This window comes from Dendrobium catenatum, unplaced genomic scaffold (assembly GCF_001605985.2).
Source record: "Dendrobium catenatum unplaced genomic scaffold, ASM160598v2 fragScaff_scaffold_1328, whole genome shotgun sequence".
Taxonomy (NCBI): Eukaryota; Viridiplantae; Streptophyta; class Magnoliopsida; order Asparagales; family Orchidaceae; genus Dendrobium; species Dendrobium catenatum.
In genome coordinates this window covers 268,988-293,173 of record NW_021319790.1, presented here as the reverse complement: position 1 = coordinate 293,173, position 24,186 = coordinate 268,988, and the positions used below count along the sequence as shown (strand labels likewise).

General features: G+C 33.6%; 1 protein-coding gene across 2 annotated transcripts; it reads right to left on the bottom strand.

Moving 5' to 3' along the window:
* Positions 1-2,105: 2,105 nt before the first annotated feature.
* LOC110093199 (rho guanine nucleotide exchange factor 8) lies at positions 2,106-9,992 on the bottom strand. 2 transcript variants are annotated; one of them, XM_020818014.2, is made up of 7 exons: positions 8,616-9,992; positions 4,079-4,195; positions 3,710-3,864; positions 3,535-3,609; positions 3,169-3,441; positions 2,762-3,079; positions 2,106-2,664 (listed from the first exon to the last, which is right to left on the bottom strand). In XM_020818014.2, exons 1-7 carry the CDS (start codon positions 8,881-8,883, stop codon positions 2,269-2,271), a joined length of 1,602 nt encoding a protein of 533 aa, XP_020673673.1. In that variant the 5' UTR covers positions 8,884-9,992; the 3' UTR covers positions 2,106-2,268. The 2 variants fall into 2 exon arrangements, with proteins under 2 accessions (XP_020673673.1, XP_020673674.1); XM_020818015.2 differs by lacking the exon at positions 8,616-9,992 and adding an exon at positions 6,993-7,478.
* Between the last annotated feature and the right edge of the window lie 14,194 nt (positions 9,993-24,186).

Below are 24,186 nucleotides of genomic sequence, written 5' to 3'. Positions count from 1 at the left end.
TTACATTTCAAACATGTATTTGAGAGTCCATTATTTTTTTTATAAAACCCATTTTGAAATTATTATTATTATTATTTTGGGAACGTGAGTATATCTACCTACTGCCACTTCAAAAGGAGTGCTTGGTGGCATAACTAATCTCTAGGCGGAACCTAGCGAGGCCACCCACCGGCATCGGGCTCACACTTGCTTTGCCCCACTTAAGAGGCGAGGTCATAATAGAGGGGATTAGAACCCAGGATGGATGATTCCCAACCGTGCTCGCCCACCAGTCACCCTAAGCCTCGGTAGATATTTTGAAATTATTATTAAAAAGCAAGGAAAAATAGATATACCATTAAAATGTGGAATGATGGATCCAACATAAAAGGCTATTATATAGAACAAAACACAAGAAAAAAGTTAATTTGCCAAATAAATGATTGCAAAGTTAATAGAATGCTACCCTAAGTATATCTTAAATGATTTTTGGAGGAATTATATGCATAGTATTCCAATTATAATTATTCATAAAACAAGAACTTTTGTCATTTTTTTTAATCACTAACTCTATGTATTTACATATGCCACTATCAAACTATTGGGAATATGGCAAAAGTGAAAAATATAAGTTAGAATTTTATTATGGAATTTTGATATTTATGTGAGAATTTAAAAATAAAAATAGAATAATATTTGTTAATTTTATAAATAGCCAAGATTTGAGTTACGTGCATGTAAATGCATCAAATATAGGTAAAATCCGCAAACCTGTCCAACTTAAAGGTAAAGCTTTGGCATAATTCTACGAGTCAAGTCGAGCTCAAGACACCCGCCTTGAGCTTGTTTTTGATTAATTAGTTAATATTGAACTAAAGCTTGAACTCAACTAAAATTTATTATGAAATAAGCAAAAATAACATTGATTCAAATAATTGTTATACTAAATGACTCATAAAAAAGAGAAATTAAATGAGAAATAATAATAAATAATTTAATATAAATAAGATATACAATTTTTAATATTTTTAATTATTTTATACTTAAACTCTTAAATTATAATGTATTTTAAATATATTTTATATTAGCATTCCTAAACAAGTCAAATCAAGATTTGCTCAAATTTGAATTACTTTTTTATTGTTTCTCAACTTACAAGCCCTTTATCAAGCCAAGGTTGCGCAGGTTGGTAGGTCGCTTAGACTCCATTGCACTTAGGGGTGTCAATTTCGGGTCACGGGTCGGGTTCGGGTTGAATTTGAAACTGACCCGGCACTATTCGGGTTCGGGAAGTCACTCATCAGCTAAAAAGTTAGCTCAAGCTCGAGTCGAGCTCAAAAGGCGAGCTCGAGTCCCGCTCATTTGAGCCAGCTCGCAAGCCTCGGCAGGATTTTCTAAATATTATTAATTATTTTAAATATTTAAAACTTTATTAAATATTTTAAACATTTATTATTAATTTTAAACATCAAATATTAATTTATTTTTATATTATTAAATATTTTAAACATTATTATTATTATTAAATATTTAAATTTAATAAATAAAATAAATTTATTTTCAAAATATTAATAATTATTCGAGCGAGCAAGCTAAGCCTCATTAAGTTCAAACTTGAGCTCAATAAGCTCAGCTCACGAGCCCATAAATGAGTTGAGCTCGAACGACTACAATAATCAATCAATTTTTAAGCCTTCAAGCTCATAAAAAAAGCTCACAAACATGCTTATTCATAACTTTGAAATAAGTATCAATGCATGGTCATATGCCTCATCCTACAAGAGGATTATACAAAACTATACAAGGAAATGAAACACTTACAAGTACAATAAAACCAGTATCTTCTACTTTCCTAACTAGAAGAAGCTTAAGATTAAGACTTCGTTTGAGACAGGTTACTTATTATTTTGCTTCTCAGATCATAATTATACTTTTTTATTTGGCCACTGGGTTTTTGATGATTTTGAAAAAAAAGATTATATTAGGAAGCTGTTTTCTCTACAACAGCTTCACAAAATAGTAAGAAAGTTGCTCCGAGTTTGGAACAGTTTTTGGCCACTGCTTTTTTGATGTTTTCAAAAAAAAATTATGCTAGAAAGCTATCATAGAAAGCAATAAGAAAACTATTTCAAATGAAGCCTAAGAGATAAAAGAAAAGAGAAGAGGAATTCTTATTTATTCCAAATATATACATTTGAATAAAAGCTTCTTTTTACTAACACTTCCTTGCTCACTCCCACTCGCTTCAAGTTTGTACCAGTCTTCCTCCTTTCAGTTCTGTGGTTCTCATTAATGGCGCGAAGTCGGGCTTCTCAAGCCTCCCAAGTTCTCCACCTTCTCTATATAAGAAACTTTCTTTGGAGTTACAATCCTAGGAAGTTTCTTCAGCTCTGATTCTTCAGAGCACAAGAGACTATCAAAGTTACCTGGCAACTTCTCATTCCCCTTATCCTGTTCAAAAGGCCAACCCATAAAATCTGATAATGTCAATGAGACTCGTCCCTCCGAAGAGTCCTGGTTCTCCATCTCCTCTTTAAGCTCTGATGAGCTCCTGCTGTATATTTTCTTGATTGGATCCTGCACAACCTGATCTGCATATAGTACATCTTCAATCCTCGACATCACCGTATAAGCCAAGCTCTCCAGGACTCTCGAGTAGCTCTCAAGAACAGATTGGCCAACATCCTTAAGAAAGAAATTTAGCAATGGAACAGTATTATTAGGAAAGAAACAATTTTAACTGTTTTGCTTTTAGTTTCAACATGAAAAGGAGCTTTCTTGCCTTGTTGAATTGAATCTTGCAAGCGTCTAGAGCTGACTGAGGGGTGCCTGGAAATCGATGCTTGAGGAGGTGTAGGATGGTCTCTGCTCTTTCTTCAAATTGCTCCCTCTTCTCCAAGCTAACAACTGAGCTCCAAGTCTTGCCATCCTTGTTATGCATCTTCCTCTTCCAAATCACAACTGAGGCTTCGATGCGGTTCTTGAGGTCGAGGACTTTGTGCTCGGTCGACAAATCGACTGATGCAAGAAATTGCTCGGGATCAAAGTATTCAGCTGTTATGCTGCGATATAGATAATCTCCCAGGCTTGCCTTTCCATTCTATTATGATAAAAAAAGGTGAAGAAATTATCTCAATGGCAATAGAAAAATTAAAAAAAAGAGTCTAGTTATAAGATAAGAGTAGGCACCTTTGGGAGCGAATCAATGTAAGCTTCAGGGATATCCATTTCCATTAGTACTTGGGCATTAATGGCCATGGCTGCCTTTAGAACTTGGTTTACAGATTCTTTCTGGAATTGCAGCCATTTTCTGGATATATCAGAGAGACCATTTGGAGGAACCTTTACTGTGGGGAGCCACCACTTATCATCTTTTCTGTCTGTGTTCCCTATTTCCGAGTTTTCTTCGTCTATTTGGACATACCAGAACTCATTCTGATCCTTGAAATCATCAAGATAGCTCTGATAGATTTGTCGAACATTGAGATATGATCGAGATTTGCGCATTTAAGAGGTTTACAATGATCACAACAAGTAAAAAAAAAAAAAACTTACAATAAGCATTGCATCGAGTTTGCGTAATGCTGGAATGTTTATTAAGAGATCTCTTCGTTGTTGTGTTGTCATAATCTTTACAACAATGTGATAGAAAAAGAGAAGAATTTGATACTTAAACATATGTTTAACATGATTATGACTAAAAGAAAATGAAAAAAGAATCAAGTAAAACCTCCATTTTGGTTCCATCATTTCCAACTTGTTGAGAAGGGACTAATTCTACAATGTGATCTGTGACAGACAAAAGCCAATCAATTTCTCTCCTCCATCTCGCTTTCCTATCAGCAGACATGGGTTCCAATTGTGCTTGTTCACCAAACACAGAAGCTGAAACAAATACACATAGGTTCAATGAACAATCAAAATACAAATTTCAAATCATTCTATAATCAGAAGAATCTCGAGGTATTGATAAGAAATCAGCATGAGAAATTTGATACTTTTTTTTCCAATAACTTGTGCAAACAGTTGTATTTTTGTTAGTAAAAAAATAAGGAAATAAAAAGCAGATTTTCTTCAAATTCAAGAAAGAAAATGATACCAGCATGGTTGGTGATGGCGTTGGACAAAGCTAGAGCTGATGAAACTCCTTTCCCACCTCCTGACATGTCTTCACCAAGAAGCAGTTTCGCGAACCTCTCCTTCATTTGCTCGACATCTGAATGAATTTCCGACATTAACAATCATCAAATCAAAATGAAGCTATTAAAAACTAATTGTTACTTACCTAAAAAGTAAATCCACATGAACCGCCTCTAGAAAATCCACATGATCAACATGAATTTCGAGGTAATATTTAAATTGAAAACTTTCATAATTAAATTCATGACCACCCAAACTATAATTCAACAAGTTTGTAGTTGATTTGAACGTATCTATGAGACGAACCCATCAACACTACAAATGATCTTATTTGACTCTAAATGAGCTCAAATCAAGCACACAAAATATATTTAGAAACTTTTGAACTGAAAAAGCTTTCATAATTAAATTCATGATCACCCAAACTACAATTCAACAGGTTTGTAGTCGAGCTCTGATGAGGCTCGGCTCGAATAATTTTTGAATTTTTTAAAATTTAAATAATTAATATATATATATATATATATGGGAAAAATCATTAAATGTTAATGTCAAATTTTATTAAATTTTCGGCTCATTCTTGCTGTCAAGTGTCAAATGTCAACGTATTAAATGCTAATGCTTTATACAAGAGAAACAACTAGGAAGATCTTGTTTATCCAAGGGAAAATGCAACGCTAGACTCCAACAGTTGGCCACTTAGCTTCAATCACGTGGCAATAGACATGCATACAAATTCTTGCTGGCCGAAAAACTGGGCGAGAAAACCGAAATGATGGGCAGGAAAATCGAAATCGAGCTGCTCGAAGAGCTCGTTTCTTTGTCGCTTTTGAGCTTGACTCGAGTTCTAGCTCGGTATTTGACTCACAAGTCGAGCTCGAACACCCCCTGAGTCGAGCTCGACTCGACTCGTTTACACTCCTAAACCCACATAGTGGGATAAATGTTTGATGTTGTTGTTATTGCATGAATTTTAATTTGATCAAAAATTACAAAAGTTGAGATATCTCTATATTTAGCAGAGTTCTTACATACAACTTTTAGTATGTATAGTTTTAATCATTTTGTATATATTGGTATGATAATATTGAATATTCACCCAGTATCTTTATATTTTGAGAGAAATATCTTAATTTGTATAATTTAGATTAATCTATAAATTTGAGAAATTATTGTTAAAATATTTTCATATGAGTACATGACATTCATGCTTGTTATAATCCAGCTATTATGGATACATACATGTGAAAAAGAGCACAATGCATTTTCTTATAAATTTCACTAATTTTGGTTTATATGCAAAATTTACGTGCATTAATGTGATACAGTGAGCTGAATATTAAGCATAATATCACTTGTTTATGTATACTATGAAATATGTGTATATAAAAAGAGCACTGCGATGCTAGACAGGAAGCATTGTAGCACAAATCTCTTTGTATGGCAGATCTAGAATATTCTAGCCTAGCATAGCGACACTACATGTTGTAGGGCTTCTACGTTGAGCATTGTAATGTGTTTTATATATAAATATTCAAATCCATTTTCAAAATTATTCCCTCATTTCAAATGGTAGCAGAAGAGAGAGAAGAAAGAAAATTTTTTCTTGGTCCTTCACTTTTACATCATAAATGTGAACATCTAGTAATCTTCTAAATATGACATTGAATCATACTCTTGTAAGACAGTTTTTTAAAATCTTCTATGGCCTTTGAGGATAATAATCCAACTCCAAATTTTACCTTTGATAAATCTTTTTTTCCTTTTTGATAATTGAGCTTATAATTTCTTGTTTTCATTCTCAAGAGCCATTATCTTCGCTTTAAGAGTCTTCAAACTCATTATATTTTGACTAGTTTCACTCATGCATCCACTAATTTATTTTGGGTTCGATCAAACTTTTGGCACTATTATGAAAAGGATGTCACCATAATTGATAACTTGATTCATTATTCTACTAGTTAATCTTCCATGGTTATAGAACCTAATTCACTACATGAAGAGGAGATTCAAAAAGGTGAGAAAGCTAAAGAGCTCTATTGACTTTTCCAGTGATTATCGTCAATGACCACCTTTAGCAATTATCACCATCATCATTAAATTTCCATCACCCGACTATTGTCATTAAAATATTAACATATAGTATTATCATTAGGTTTTAACTATATTATTATGGACACATAATTTTTGTAATCCCTATAATGAAAATTATATAATTATACTCAATTTTGCATAATCTTTTCTTCTTTAATTGGAAGGAATGGGGCATTTTTGTATATTCCAATATATAATAGATTATTGCAACTAGGTCACACCCATAATTTTTGCCATTATTGAGGTTTTAATGTAAAATAATTTTGATTTCTCACAACTTTTTTCTACGCATTCTAGATTTTTGATCAAAATTAAGATCTAAAATTCATACTCTACTAATACAAAATATTAACACTTAATAGCATAAAAACGCTTAGGGCTCATTTGGTTAGTTGCATATAAAAAAATATATTTAAGAAAATTATAATTTAATTTCACTCATTCAAATGAAATCATCATGATTGAATGGATTTTTGATGTGTTTACAGAATTTTGAAATAAATATTTATTTCTAATTGCATTCAATCAAATGAGTGAATTAATAAATTCAACATTTTTCTCAAGCATATTTTCTAAATCCAAGCAATCAAATGAGTACTTATAATATACAATTTTATATCGAATACTAAAAGCAATCCCTTTTCAAAAGAAATGGATCTATAATCACAGCATTTCTATGCAAATCAAGATGGAACTTAGCATATACAAAACAATACTAAATGGGCACAAAAATTCAAAAAAGTAATTCCCTAACCCTAAATACTACATAAATGAATTACCTGAAGACTGCCCAGTGCCCACACATGCCTGCGCCGCAACTATGGCAAGAACCTCGCCAATCCCAAATTTAGGTGTTCTGTTCTTTGTTTGATCAAATACAGAATGAATCTGCTGGCTTTTAATTGTTCACTGACTCTCCTAAACACCATATCGTCCTCTTTGGTTCTTCCATGTTCAGCTGTAAAGCATGGGACTTGCCATCCCATCATATCGAACATAATCTTATCCTGCGAAGGTTTCTCCAAGCTATGCCTTCTCTTCATGAATCGAATGATTACACAAACTATGGCTATGAATTTGACCCATGAAATGTTGATGGAGGCTTGCTCATTCCTCTCACCGGGATCCAATTTTTCTGAAATAATTAGGTCTTGTGTAGGATTACTCACCTTGAAAAATTTGGGAAAAGATAAAAAAGATGGGAGCTTGGTGGGTTTTATGGTTTTGGGAGGAGAAACCTACTTCTCAGATGAGACGGGTGGAAGGAAAGGTGGAAACTTTTTGGAGAATGGAGAAACAAAGCATATGAAAACTCTAGAGAGAGGAGAGATTATTACATGCTGAGTTCTGACCTAGAGAATCGTTCGGTTTTGTGACTGTGAACAATAACTATGCTTTTACTGTTCACAGTCACAAATCCGAACAATTTTTTGAGTCCAAACTCCACACGTAATAATCTATCCAGACAGAGAGAGAAAACCCTTTGTTCTTCCTAATGGAACAATGGATAAGCTTTTTGAAAGTTAAAGAGGTTTTTCTCAATTTAAATATATCGTCTGATTGCTGCAAAACAAAAAAAAAATGAGAATTTTGGGTACAACAGTTCAATTGGAGATGAAGGTTTTGTTTGAGATGACTTTCTTATTGCTTATTAAAGCAACTTTTTAAAACAGCTTTCTAGAAAGTTAAATGGTTTTTTCTAAAATTTTTATATTAAAAAGTTGCTTTGAGAAGTAATAAGCTAAGCAGTAAGAAAGCAGTCCAAATGAAGCCGAAATTAGAGAAATAGAGAGCAGGGAGAAAGCCGTTTTAGGCAGGAAAAGAGGGCATTTTCTGTTTGAAGGCATGAGGTAGAGAGAAAAGTCCAAGAAAATGGCTAGAGAAACTCTCCTTTGCATTGTGAAGGGTCAGTGCAGTCAACTCATAAAATATCATACTTGCACTGATTTTCATATAAAATTCTAATTTTCAACTCACTAAAGCATAATAAGAATAAATTTTGCAAAAAGAATTTGGTATATATATATAAATATATAAGCAGATTATAATTTCATTTCACTCATTTGAATGAAATCGTCAAAATAAAATGATTTTTTTATTTGTTTGCAGAATTTTTAAACAAATATTTATTTCTAATTGCAATCAATCAAACGATTGAATTTAATAAATTCCACATTTTTCGCAAGCATATTTTCTTAATCGAAGCAATCAAATGAGTACTTACAATACAGAAATTTATACCTAATACTACAAACAACCCTTCTCAAAAGAAATGGATCTATAATTAGAACATTTCCATGCAAAATCAAGATGGAGCTTAACATATACAAAACAATGTTAAATGAGGACTAAAATTCCAAAAAAATAATTCCCAAACCCTAAATTCTACATAAATGAAGTACCTGAAGACTGCCCACGCAGGGCTGTGCCGCAGCTAGGGCAAGAACCCTCGCCAGGCCTAAATTTGGGCGTTCTGTTCTCTGTTCGGTCAAAAACAGATCGAATCTGTTGGCTTTCAATTGCTTTCTGACTCCTAAACATCTTATCTTCCTCATTGGTTCTTCCATGCTCAACAGTCAAGCTTGGAGCTTGCCTTCCCGTCATGTCGAACATGCTCTTATCTTGCGACGGTTTCTCCAAGCTATGCTTTCTCTTCATGAATCGAATCATTACATAACCAAGAGCTATGAATTTGGCCCGTAAATTCAGATGGAGGCTAGCTCACTCCTCTAACCGGAATCCATTTTTTTTCTGAAAATAATTTGGTTTTGCGTAGGATTGCCCACCACGAAAAGTTAGGGAAAATATAAAAAAGATGGTAGCGTGGTCGGTTTCTGGCTGTGAGAGGAGAAACCTACTTCTCCAATGAGACAGGAGAGACGAAAGACATGAACTTTTTGGAGAATGGAGAAGAAGATCATGTGAAAACCCGAGAGAGAGAGAGAGAGAGAGAGAGAGAGAGTGAACAAATCCTTTGTTCTTCCTAACGGAACATTGGAGAAGCTTTTTGGAAGTTGAAGAGATTTTTCTCAGTTTAACATATTTCGCCTGATTGCTGCAAAAATAAAAAGAAGATTTTGGGCGCAACAACTTAGTTGGAGACGAAATCAAAGAAAAAGAGAGAGAGAGAGAACGAAAGACAATCTTAGGAAGGAAAATAGGACATTATTTGTTTCAAAGCTTGAGGCGGAGAGAAAAGTTCGAGAAAATTGATAGAGAGCCTAACACTATATTTGGCAAAAAGAACTTAATACATATTTATGTATATCCAAACTTAACGGATATATCCACGTGGCACTTTCAATTCTTCTAAAATTTTCTGCTACCGTAGATATTGCAACTTTTGTTACTCCATTTTTATTCCCCATAGACACGCTCCCGACGGTCCCCTCTGGCGTGAGAACCCACCTCAAGTGAGCTCGCCGCCGCCGGCTTGCCGTCCTTGCCGAAAGTCCCCCCTCTCGCATGAGAACCAACCTTGTCCTGAGCTCGCCGCCGGCCGGCCATCCTCCCGACAGAAGGTTTTTCTTGAAACTAAAAAGGTTTTCCGGTTGTTATCTGATAGCTAGGAACTGTCTTCGTTTTTTGAGCCGGTCTCTTCACCTCATTTTCTTACTTCTCCTTTGTCTTTTGCTCCAAAGCTGTATTATCCTGGCGCCTTTGCTTCTATAAGTATCAGTTATTTCTCTCCCATACGCTTAATTTTATGTCTTTCTTCTAGGGTTTGCGAACATGCTGGGTTAGGATTTTCTCAAGGTCTAACGCTATTATGATGTTAGTAAGGGCATCTCCAATGGAACGCTTTCATTGCTCCAACCGAGCGGAAATTTTGCCTCTATTTCATTGCGGGTGAACAGTGTCACACCAATATTGACATCGCACTGTTCACCTGCTAAATTTTTATGTGTCAACGGGATTTGCCCGCGAAATGGGAAAAGATGGTTAGAGACGACGAAGCCTGGGAAATGGAGTTTGATTGGAGCAGAATTACCGCATTTTGGAGTTTTGCTGTATTTTGCAGTGAAAAATGGGGTTTTCGGTTGGAGATGCCCTATGTACTTTTAGAGATTGTGTTTCATTTAAGGCTCTTAATTTCTTATTCTTTTCTTACTTTATTTTGAGGGTAGAATGGGGGATTGTGCGGTGGGTGAGGGGTCAGCAGGATGAGGAGCTTTTAGTGGGTTTATTTTGATTTGGCATTCGATGTTTATATTGTTTTAGTTTATGATGGTGTTTTTAGTCGTTTGATTTTGTTTTGTTTTTAGTCTTCGGAGTGGGATGTTATGTTTATGTTCTCTACGTTGTTATTGATGTGTTTCCTTATTTAGCGCGGCTTTGATTGTGGAAGGTGGATAAAGTATGATTTTGATTGTTGCATTTGTACCTGAGATTGTCTGAAATTCTGATTTGGATTGGACCTTGGTGTTGAAAACAAAAGGAGATAAAATTATATTTTGTTTCTAGATTGCATGTCAAATCATTGAAAACATTTTTATCGGAAGCGTACCTGATTCTATGGAAGAACTATGGGATCTTTAGTATTCCACATCTTGAGGGGTGTTCTATTGAAAGAGAGCTTCGTTTCACTCGGGATGAGATATGAGTAAAATGAGAATCAACATCTTAGACTGGGGACCATGACCACTATTTATACTTTAAATTTACTTTATTTTATTTTTAGCCCATCATTAATAATAAAATAAAATGCCCGGACCTACGCATAATAACTCCATACAAATTACAAAATAATAATAATAATGTTCCTCTAAAGCCAATACATATTTAATCCTTATTTGGTTACAAATTAATAGGATTAATATTAAGATAACATAAAATGTATAACTAAGATAAATTTGTGAGCCCACATATGGAAATTCTCAACAATCTCCCACTTGGACCACATATATCACCAGACAATTATACATAATCTATGTTGCACCGATACCGATACGGCGACACGGATACGATACGGATACGGGACACGTCAATTCTTAAAAATACAGGATACAGGTACGGCGCCGACACGGCATTATAATTTATAAATCATACATAAAAATTAAGAAAGCAATCAAAACATAATATTTGAAATTACAAAAAAAAAAATGGAAACAACATCATTTGTAGCATTGTAGCTTATAATATCAAAATATAAGTATTAAATGTCTAGTACAACAACAAAAGCATAAACATAAATTATCTAGCACATGCAGTTTCAACTATTCAATAGAAGGAATGATATAATTATCTTCTTCATTGGTTTGTCTTTGAACTTCCATATCATCTTCAATAAATATCATAGCTTCTAATTCAGGCTCATCAAGTGAAAGATTAATAATTTTTAATATTTTCATATCATCAAGAGACTCAAATCCATCTCGGAAATGAGAGAATCTTGCTCGCAACCGCGGAAGTAAATACAACATGCCTTTTTTTCGGATTTCTTTTTGTTTTTTAACAGACACGCGTATCGGATACGCGTGTCCTTTTGAAATTAAATAGTATTTTAATTGGATACGGCTTTGGCGTATCAGACACGTATCGGTAGAGTATCGGAGGCGTATCCGTGTATCGGTGTATCGGATACAGCACGCCTTCATAATAAGTGTATCGGTGCAACATAGTACATAATTAAATACTTTAAGAGCTCAATTCATGTTAGCTTTATAAAGGAACAACATTAAAAAATCTCTTCCATTAACAATATTAAAATATAACCAAAGTGATATTTATTACTTTTTTATTTTCTGCAACAAGACCAATTAGTGATCACTAAATTTAATATGATCAGTGACATAGATCTTGTATGGATTTGTAGCATAGAAATTTCATGTAATATGATCATGTATCATGCCTATTTTCAACTGATCCTGTGCTATAACTCAAACAAGTTATAAATATGGCTTCATTCATTTATGCTAAATGCAAGGAACTATAGAACTTTGTATTAAAATTTTCAATTATAACACTTTAGTCTGATTAGAAAATAAAATAACTTTATAAAAATTGAATATTATAAATTAAACTCCCACAATACTGGCATATTATCAAAGTAAACCACTCTCATATGAGCAACATGCTCGTGAAAAGTTTAGGTGTTAAATTTTTAGTAAGGGAATATGCAACTATAAGGTTTGTAATGATTTGCTCAATGGGCACTTGAAACTCTAAACCCTTTCTTTCGCAATAAAAAAAAATTATATCAATATGCTTTTACCTTGACAAACTCCTATTGTTATTTGAATATAATTCAGCAGCGTCATTATCACAATTAATTTTTAATGGGCTCTCAATTCCATAAAAAGTCTTCAGCCCAGTGATACAATTTTGCAGCCATATTCCTTGATTTGATTCCTCATAGTATGCTATAAATTATGCTTCTATAGTAGATGAAGCTAAGTGATTGATTAACACTCTTCCAAGATACAGCTCCTCCAGCCAACAAAAAAGTTTAACCTGAAGTTGATCTAGTATCAAGGCAATAAACAAAATCATCATCAGAGTATCCAACGATCTCTAAGTGATTTGATTTTCGATAAGTGAGCATATAATCTTTAGTTCTCTTCATATATCACATAACTCATTTTACAGCTTTCTAATGATCCATTTCTGGGTTACTTAAATATATGTTAAGCATTCCAATAATGTATGTAATATATGCACGCTTATTAACTGGAACATACATAAGACTCCCTACAGCAAATGCAAAATGAATCTCATCATTTCTTTCTTTTCACTTTCAATTCTTGGGCATTGCTGTAAATTGAATTTATCATCTTACCTGGTGCACAATCCTTCATGCCAAATCTACTTAGCACTTTATCGAGATATGCTATTTGTGATAAGCCAAGTATATCATGAGAACGATCTCGATGAATTTGTACGCCTAACATAAATGAGGCATTCCCAAGATCTTTCATTTCAAATGTATTTGAAAGAAATATCTTAGTTTAATGCAAAAGATATATATAGTTGCTTGCCAGTAGAATATCATCCACATATAACACAAGGATGATAAATTTACTCCCACTAGTTTTGTGATAAATGCTATGATCAACAATATTTTCTTTGAAACTATTAGAAGAAATCACTTGATCAAATTTTTTATTCCATTGACGAGATGTTTGCTTTAAACCATAATTTCGTTAGTTTGCATATCAGATGTGTTGAATATGAAGATTTAAAATTTTATAGTTGCATCATATATGTAGTTTCCTAAATGTCTGCATTAAGAAATATAATCTATACATCCATATAGTGTAGCTCTAAATCACAATGAGCTACTAGTACCATAATGATTCTAAAAGAGCATTTCGAAGAAGCTGGAGAGAAATTCTCTTTATAATTAATGCATTCCTTTTGAGTGAATCCCTTAGCAACTAGCATGCTTTATATCTTTTAACATTATCTTTTACATCCATTTTAGTTTTAAAAATTCATTTACAACCAATAGCTTTTGCTAATACAAGCAACTCTACAAGACCCCAAACATCATCATCCTTCATGGATTTCATCTCATGCTCAATGGCTTCCATCAATTTATGAGAGTTAACACTTTATTTTACTTGACAAAAAAATGATTGGATCATCTTCCAATCTAATGTCAAACTCATGTTCTTGGAGATACACAATATAATCAGAAATTGCGTTCTTTCTCTCTCGAGTGGGGTTGAAAGTCATAATAAATTGGAATATCAGAATTCCGATTTCAACATGGCGATTGATATTAATCATTCATGTGCGGAGGCTGTTTCATCCTGTGCTATCAAATGCCCAACAATTAATTCATGCAAGAATGCAAACTTGGATGGAGAGCCTACGAATTTGAATTTCCATGAAGAACCAGAAATTTCAGCAAAATCGGTATTTCAAATTGTTGTTTCTAACGTTCCAGGTGGCGTTGATCTAAAGCAACCAGTAGGAGTTCCCAAATTCATTTCAAACAGTCCAGCTAGCGATAATATCAAGTCCAAAGTGTATAGGTTTGTGATTGCTGGATGTTGCTGGGATCGGAGGTTAGATGAGTTGAAGCCCCGCTATCTAGGAACCATTCGGAGGATGGTTGTTGAGTTGGAGTCGTGAAGAATGCCGACGTGGGTTCGGTGTTGTAGTTGTCGTCATGTCGGTACCGGCACTTAATTGTCGAATGCCCAAACTTACTGCATATCTGACAGTTGATGGATGGTTGGGGCTGCTTACCACCGCGAGATTGGTTTGACGTCGGTTGTTGGCGATTGGTTGACGAGCGGCCGCGATATTGGTTTGCTCGACCACGACCCTTGCCTCGTCCAGCAGTCAGTGCCGTTTGAGATCCGGCGAGATTGAGAGATTGGAGGTCTTTGATGGTGTCATGTGCCAGGTTCAGCTCTTCACTACAGAGAAGTGTGTAAAGTTCATCAAGACTGACTGAGCGAAGGTTTGTTCTGATAGCCGTTTTGAAGGCTTGGTATGTATTTGGAAGACCGTTGAGGGTATAGTGAATGATGTCCTCGATGTCGACCGTAGCTCCTGCGGCGGCTAGCGCGTCGACTTTGGATTTGACGTCAAGGAGATATTGCGTCATTGATTTGTCTTTCATCGACAATAAATGGAGTTCGTTCTTTAGGTGGGCGATTCTTGATCGTGTGCAAGATTGAAGTCGAGTATCAAGAGTTTGCCAAATTTCGGCGCAATGCTCGACCGAAAGAACGTATGGAAGTATGGATGGAGAGATGATGGAGTATAATGCCGCGGCGAGGTTTTGATCAATCAAGACCCAAGTTGTGTATGCTGGGTTCGGGATTTGCTGGCCGGTGCTAGATTGGGTGAGTAGTGACGGAGTTGTAGTAGTACCTGTCAAGAATCCTTCATATTTGTTTGCGCGAAAGAGTTTGAGAACTTGGGAGCGCCAGAGTGAATGATTTTCAGCGGTGAGAGTTTGGGCTATCACGTTCTTGATGCTGGTCATTAAGAATTTTAGCGAGGAAGGGATTTGCCGTGAGGCGAAGGCACGGTCGGTGTTGGAGTTGCCACCTGAGTTGAGGAGGAGGTTGTATCGGTGGATGCCATTGTTGGTCTGGTAGTCATATTGCCTGGAAAGGAACTGGACGCTCTGATACCATGTAGAACGGTGCAGACGTGAGGCTGCGGGAAGAAGAATAGAGGAAGGAATAGCTAATTCCAGAACGGAGAGAAATTGAATGACTTATTTTCTTTCTTGAGATATCAGAATACAGAGGTATAAATACACATCAAGAATAAAGAAGGTACAACCTATTCTACCGTTATAGTCTTTGATCCAAACTATACTTGACACGTGTATGAGTGCCACGTGTACAGTGAGCTAACACAAAGTAGCGAGTTACCAAGTCAATCAGGTATTTAATTCTTCTAATGCTTGGTTAATGCCTAAAGTCGCTCTTATTGATGAGGTTGAAGATATTTCTATAATATCTAAGGATGGAGTCACGATTTCACGGGGAATTATTGGGTTTGGACATCGGACAACATCCGAAGCCCAATGAAAATGCGCCACATCACACCTTATTCAGTACCGAGCTCTGTATGAGCTCGGTACTTCACAGTACCGAGCAATACTGAGCTCGGTTCGGTACTATGAAGTACCGAACTCCGTACTTCACAGTACCGAGTTCAGTATTACTCGGTACTGTGAAGTACCGAACGGTAAGCTGTGTTCGGTGTCCGAACCCAATAATCTCTCAGATATCACCAAGTATTGACGATGTTGATTAGAATGTTAGATGTCTTAAAAATGATTTTGTGGGGAAGGTGCTGGGCCGAAGGGTATCTTACATGACTTTGATTAACCAATTCAAAATCAAATGGGCTTATGTAGGAGAGTTTCAAGTGATTATGTTAGGTGTTGATTGTTTCACGTGTATTTTCAATTCACTTGAATCTAGTGATAAAATTCTTAGTTATGCTAGTGGTCTTTGTTTGGGCTATGCTTTATCGTAATTGCATTTAGTTTTTTATTAGTGTTTCCTATCTCTTTTATTTTGTAAAGAGAGGATTAGTATCTTAGTTTGCTTTTCTAATTGTTAGCTTTATAATATTTCTTTAATTATGTTATAAAATGCACCATGCAACATTTCACAAAAAAAAAATGAATCTTCTTAATGCTATGTTAATATGAGGTTGTTGTCTTTCTATATGAGTAGGAGAGCTTAAGAATATTTTGATTGACTGGATATACAATATGAATAACATTAGGAGTAATTATCTGATCATTTTCAATTATAAGAGTAGAAATAGTAATATATTTCTCCTCAAAATTAAAATCTTTGAGTTTATTACTCCCACTATATCAATATCCTTAATAAACTTACCATTACTCATCTCATAAAAAAAAAAATAATAATTGGGAATCATAAAACTTAAAACCTCTTGACCTTTCAATATATGCAAGAAAATAGTAGCTAATGCTTCTTGAGTCTTTTTTTTTTTTCATTAGGCTTATATAGCCTAGCCTCAAATGGACATCCCCATACATGACAATGTCTAACGTTAGGTTTTTTTTCAGTCCACAACTCATATGGGATTTTTGCTACTACTTTGCTTGAAACTATATTAAGAATATAAACTCAATCCATAAGGCTTCTTTCCAAAGTGGTTCTGATAAGGAAGAATGACTTATCATATTTCTAACCATATCCTTTAAGGTTATTTTTCGTCTCTCAGCTACACCATTTTGACTTGGAGTTTCTAGCATTAATGATGGCGACGGTGAAGCGATGATCCAATAATGATGATTAGTTTGGAGAAAATTTGAAAAACTTCATTTGCAGATCTGTATTAATTCACTTGATCATAAAACGTTTATTAAACATTTAGCTGCCTTTTCATTATCAAAATTAAGTGATCCTAAGTTCGTTGGATTCATCTTATTGAGGTGCTCAATTTGATTGTAAGAATGAATGATTTGGAAATTGCTTGGTCAATTAATGTCTTGAAATTTATACTTATGTTTTAAGTATTTGGTCTGGGTTCATTCATACTTGAAATGTACAACTTCTGATATCATTGAATTTATCTCATCGAGATGTTCATTTCGATTGTAAGTTTATTGAAATCAGAATTTGGATGATCCTAAATTTAATTTTAGAAGTTTTTAATATAAATATGTATTGAAATTTGTGCCCGATAAACAATTTTTTATGACACATCAATAACTAATAATAATAATAATAATATACTCTTTTGGCTTTGCATGTTCTATTTTACATTGGAGTGGTCTATCAAGTTGTAATTTATCAAATCTAAATTATTGAAGGACTCCCAAAAAAAAAAAGTTGACCACAATTGATATAATCAACTATTTCTTCCTCTCTTTTGTTTTTCTTCTTATTTTATTATTATCCTGTTGTCGTTTAGCTATTTTTTAAACTATATCCAATATATTCTCATAGTCCAAAATTATATTAAAATCTACTTAAATAAATAAATTTGACAAAAAAATACTATTTCAATGTTAGAAATAGCTACTAAATGCTTGTTGAACTTTACTATTGCGAGTTGACTCACAATGAAGTTGATTAATAGCTTATGAGTTAAATTCGATGAGCTAACACATAAAATTTAGATGAATCTTGATCCAAATCATCATTTGATGAACTAACTTATTTAAAAAGAGGAACATACAATATATTTAAAATTTATTAAAATTCAAGAGTTTAAATATTAAAAAATAATATCTATTTTTTACTTAAAATTTTTTCTAATTATTCCAACTAATTTTGTACTTATTGCAACAATTTCTTGAATTAAATTACTTTTCTCTCATATAATAAACGAACTAGCTTATTACCTGACTTAAATTTATAGAATTGAGCTCGAGCTAGAGCTCAAACTCAATTTTTAATTAGTCGAAGTAATCAAGCTAGCTCGAACTCAACTCGTTTATACTGTATTCCGAACAATCAGTGGTAAAATTAGGATATAATTATAACCCAATTTATCGAAATCTAACTCGCTCATATAAAAAAATTTATGTGAGAATACCCCAGTCAAATTTTGATCAAAATAAATCTTAAAATATAGAAGTAAGATTTAAGTTTTGTTTGGGATGATTTTCTTACTGCTTTATAAAGCTGTCTCATAGTACAAAAATTTCTTAAAAATAGGAAAGAAATAATGATTTATTATTGGTTTTAAAGCAACTTTTTAGTATAAAAATTTTTTTAGGTGAAATATTTTGTACTAAAAAACTGATTTTGAAAGCTATAAGAAAGCCGTACCAAATGAAGCCTTATATATACACCATAAATTTTTAAATATTTACATGTTTTAATGCCTAGTTTTTTATATTTATATATGTACCATCAAAACATATATTTGTATATGAACATATGTGTCTTACTTTAATATTAGAGATATTTTTTTAAGTAATTTAGATATTCCATTGTTATATAAATAATTATAAAAATAAAAATGTTAGATTTTTATATTCATAAAAATTTTGTAAATCTCTCACTACAATACTGGGGAATTTACATACACATCACTTTATATCATGCTATTTACATATTTAACATCTAAAATTTTAATATTTCATGTCTATCACCTATAGATCAAATATAAGTGCAAGGAATATAATATCAAAATTTATAGGATGATATGAGTGATAGTGATGAAATACATGCGTGACATATTTGATATTAAAATTGTCTATAAGTGATAGACATTAAATATAAAATTTTGATTGTTAAATATGTAAATAATATGATATAAGTAGTATATACTTAAATCACCTAAAAAAAGTAAAAAAAAAAAAAACAAAATTAATATAAAATTTTCCATTTCCTATTAATCCACCAATAACGGTCAATCTACATAAAGAAACGGCGGCACAACGTGAGACATTTGTGACGTTATGACCTTCCGACGCAGCTCCCTTTCAACGATCAGCTCCTCTTCGGTTGAATGGTTCCAGGCAAAGAGAATCTTCCACGCGTCGTTGAACTGCGCCGCCACCCACCCGCACGCTGCCCAAGCACGGCGCAGCAGACGGCGCCGCCTTATAGCCACGCCGGCGGCAGCGCTTCTTTTTCCGAGCACCACCGATCGGTTCTTTCTACGACGTCGGAACCGCCATCCCGGCCATCTTTTTTCCATTGCTGATCTCTGATCTCTTGCGCTGATTGTCTGTCTTTCTTCTCTTACTTTTCTTCACAGATTTATAATAGATGAGAAGATACTGTATTAGATTCCGTTGAAAGTTTGGAGAGAGAGATTACGTGAATGGTTTACATGTGGAAGGTGAGTGACGGAGCTCGCTTAATTTTTTATTCTTATAAATAATGTCAGCCAGCTATATAGCATACCAGTTCAAAATGTATATGAAATTTAATTCGATTTTTAAGAACAAAACTAAAACAGCCAAATAAGATTATTCAACGAATTAAAATCAGCAATTTGAGGCTGATTTTGGGATGATTTTTTTTTTCCGTCTAAAATTGTGATGGTTTTGTGACGAAAGTTTGTCTTAATTTTTGTGATAGATTTGCGGCGGATTTGCAACGGGAAATCCACCGCAAGCTCAAATTCGTCACATATCCGCCGCAAAAAATCATGTCTTACTAGTCATTTCTTTCATTTGATCCAGTTGTACGTGCCCGCAAAATTTCTCGACTCCTTCGAGGACGGCATCTGCTCCTCCGAAGATGTTCCTTCCTCTTGCATCCGAAATCTCAATTCCTCGTTGTTCTTCGTCTTTGCAGCCGTCGTCTCCCCTCTCATTGCCTATATCCACCACATCCTTTGACGACGTTACTTCTTGTCACCTCCTTCAACGATGTTCCTTCCTGTCAAATTCAAAGTTGGTCGCCATTCTTCATCGTTGTTCCTCGACACTTCCTCTCCGCCATTTGACATTTGACCACGAACTTGCTCGGCTATTTCCAGGACATTCCTCTTGTCGATCCAATCAGAGCTTGCTCATTGAGAAGGTATCAATCTTTCTTCCTTTACTATCACGACTCAATTATTTATGGTAATGGTGTACTATATTAGTAGAATTCGTGTTGGGTTGTTGAAATGGATGGATATATTATTAGTAGAATTCACGTTGGATGGTTGAAATGGAGGAACACATTGGGCTTAATGTGTGATAGATAAATTCCTCTTAAATTTAAGGAAAGAATTCTAAAAAATGGTGGTGAGACCTACATTGCTTTATGGTGTAGAATGTTGGCCATTAAAAGAGAAGCATAATATTATGTTAAGTATTGCAGAAATGAGGATTCTTAGGTAGATGAGTGGCTAGATGGAGATATTATTAGCATAATTCATGTTGGATGTTTGAAATGGAGGAATGCATCAGGCATATTATGTGATATATAAGTTCCCCTCAAACTTAAGAAAAATTTCTTTAAAATGGTGCACTACAGGAAAATCACTTATTACCGGCGGAATTTTCCGGCGGCTCAAACTTAAGAAAAATTTCTTTAAAATGGTGGTAAGATTTGTAATGCCTTATGGTGTAGAATGTTGGCCATTAAAAGAGAAACATAATATTAAGTGTTGCAGAGATGAGGATGCTTAGGTGGATGAGTGGCTGGATGGAGATATTATTAGCAGAATTCATGTTGGATGGTTGAAATGGAGGAAAGCATGGGGCATATTGTGTGATAGATAAGTTGCCCTCAAACTTAAGGGAAAATTCTCAAAAATGGTGGTGAGACCTGTAATGCTTTATGGTGTAGAATGTTGGCCATTAAAAGAGAAGCATAATATTAAGTTAAGTATTGCATAGATGAGGATGCCTAGGTGGATGAGTGGATTTACTCTTAAAGTCTATTGTTCATGGTGATGATGTAATGGATTTAAATATTATTAGCAGAATTCTTGTTGGATGGTTGAAATAGAGGAATGAATCAAACATATTATATGATAGATAAGTTCCCCTCAAATTTAAAGAAAAATTCTAAAAAAAGGTGGTGAGTCCTGTAATGCTTTGTGGTGTAGAATGATTTTTATTAAAAGAGAAGCATAATATTAAGTTAAGTGTTGTAGAGATGAGGATGCTTAGGCAGATGAGTGGCTTTACTCTTGGAGGCAGAATATGAAATGAGCATATACATAAAAAGGTTGGAGTAACTCTAATGGAAGATTAAATTGGACAAAGTCACCTTAGATGGTTTGGTCACATAAAACGACGACCCTCTGATGACTCGAATGGAAAACTAGGTGTATTAGTGTGTTGCATTAAGTCACACACTCTTCTATTGCCCAATATGCAATAAATGTGTAATACAAGCGCCCAATCATCTATATAAACTCCTAAAATCACCACTATTGCTCATATTAATCAATTCTTTTTAAATTGTTACAAATAATATTGTTTGGTTGTATGAATTTATAGTCCAAGTGTTATGGAAATTCAAAAATATAGAAGTTGGATGTATAACTGAATGTTACTTGGATTCAAGACATTAACATATGAATTTTTAAGAGAAGTGAATTATTTCATTTAGGCAGACTGTCAATTACCTTTTATTTATATTAGAGGGTAGGTTTTGTTGTTCATATTCTAAACACAAAAATCAAGCCTACGTCACACCAGATGATATTACTGTTGATATATATCGTATATAATTCAAGCTAGAATATTAGGATTGGACTTCACATGGTGAGTACGAGCCTCATTTCAACTCTAAGTGTGACCCGTCTACAAGTTTCAATATAGTTGAGGAAGACATAATTAGGACATTTGAGGACTTGATTTATGATACAATTGGATCATAATTTTAATAATATATAGAAGAATCCTTGAATAAAGTGGCACAAAACTTTTATAATTTATTGCATATTACCCAAGAACTAGTTTGAAATAGTGATACTACTCACTTAGAGTTATTTATAGTTGTGAATATGTTAAGCATAAAGATAGAATATAAAATACCGATATAATGATTTAATTAATCCATTTACCTACTTAAGAGGACCAACCCAACATATAATATAATTCCAACAGATTTCTACCGAAGTAAAAAATTAATTTCCAAACTTGATTTGAAAGCTATAAAAATAAATTGTTATATTAACATATGCATATTATACTACAAGAATAATTTATTATAGATTGCATATCATCATTGTAATACATCAAGATTTAATTTAAATTTTTAGAAAAAAAGAAAGCGGAAGGATGTGCCAGTTAGTCGATTATTCTACTTACCAATTATTCTCAGATTGAAGCATTTATATACATCTATGAACTCTATTGAACATATGAGATGTCATAAGGAATATAGCTCATAAGTAAGTGTTCTAACACATATGTTAGAAGCAAAAGCCTGGAAACACTTTGACTGTACGCATCCAACCTTTGTTGCGGAATCAAGGAATATAAATTATGTTTAGGGCAGATAATTTTACTCCATTAGCCAATATTTGTTATCTTACTCATGCTAACCCGTGATACTCACCCCCTACAATCTTTCTCCAGAGTTGTGTATGACTACACCCTGCATTTTTATTACACTTATCATTCCAGACCCACACAATCTAAGTATCTTCTTCAATGACTTATGATCATCAAGACTTAATGAAGAAGCTTTGATCCATATTGAGTATAAAATTCCTTTCATTTTATGCATGCTTGAGAAGATATTCCCTCTAGAGTTTTTTGACTCCATAGAGCATCTGCCTGTGCATTTATCATATGAGGCTAGAGTTGGTGGACCTGTTCAAATATCAATGAATGTATCCCTTTGAGAGATAATTTTATGCAAATATAACATATCAAATATTATTATTAAGTTTTAAATTCATAATCATATATCATTTAGGTACTTAAATAAACTTAAGAAGACTATAAATAAAAAAGCACATCTCGAAGGATAAATATATGAAGTATACTTGATGTATGAGACTACTTAATTTTGCTCATACTACATTAACACAGAGTTACAATCAATAAGGAATAATGTACCTTAAAATTTGGGTGATCGAGATGTATATTCATCTACCAATAACATATCAGTATTCAACTAATGTGGCGAGGTAGTAGGAGATTGTACTATGAGCTATTGGACATATAAGGATGTAAGAGTTGCGTCATTATACACACTGCTTAATTGTGCCAAAGCTGAGCCATATCTCGAGTAAGTTTAAGTTAAGATTCTATAAATTTTATATACTTATACATAGAGACCCTAAATTCAAAATTTTTGCAGAAAATTCGGTAATGGTTTGACTACAACGCCACTGTTAAAGTAGGAAAAGATAGTGGAATTTGAATTTTTAAATTGGTTCAAAAAAATGATGTATATTTCAATAAGTCACTTCAACCTTATATATAATAAATTAACTTAGTGAAAATAATAATAACATAACTATAATTTCTATACCAATTAATCAAGTACACAAAGCTAGAGATTTGTAATAGTAAGGAGTAATGAATCTAGCTTGGGGACCCATAAAAATAATAAAATATTAGACAATTATTATTATCAACTATTACATATTTCAAACCAAAGCTTATTATAAATGTCAAAAAATAAAAACCGTGGTGTATGTGTGAAAGGGAATAATCATACAAGTTATGATTGTGAGTATTATGGGGTCTTACAGGAAGTACTATAATTGGAATATCATGGCGAAGGAAACAACTTATATCCTTTTAATTGTGATTACTTTGATCTAGTGGTAAATGGAGGATCAAGACTTCATCCACTTTATGAAATTATAGAAGTAAAACGAGATAGAAGATATAGAAAATACATCACATTTTTCTTTGCTATCTAGGCTACCCAAGTATTCTTTGCTACCTATTTAGGAATACTGTGGGGTAAGCAAGATTGTCTTGTAGCTATCAATATTAATCCTAGGATGGTTATTAAGAATACTGCATCAATACCAGCAGCACTTCAAGAAGAGTGTATGTAAAACCTTAAAGAGTCTGCTAATGATGTAGATGATCAAATTATAACTAATGAAACTAAGTTGTAGTTAAAAGATGTAGACTTAGACATT

Coding starts and splice junctions, on each gene's coding strand:
- LOC110093199 (XM_020818014.2), bottom strand. CDS start 8,883: ATGATTCGATTCATGAAGAGAAAGCATAGCTTGGAGAAACCGTCGCAA. Junction 3,610..3,709: donor ATGATGGAACCAAAATGGAG/GTTTTACTTGAT, acceptor ATTGTTGTAAAG/ATTATGACAACACAACAACG. Junction 2,665..2,761: donor GCAAGATTCAATTCAACAAG/GCAAGAAAGCTC, acceptor TTCTTTCTTAAG/GATGTTGGCCAATCTGTTCT.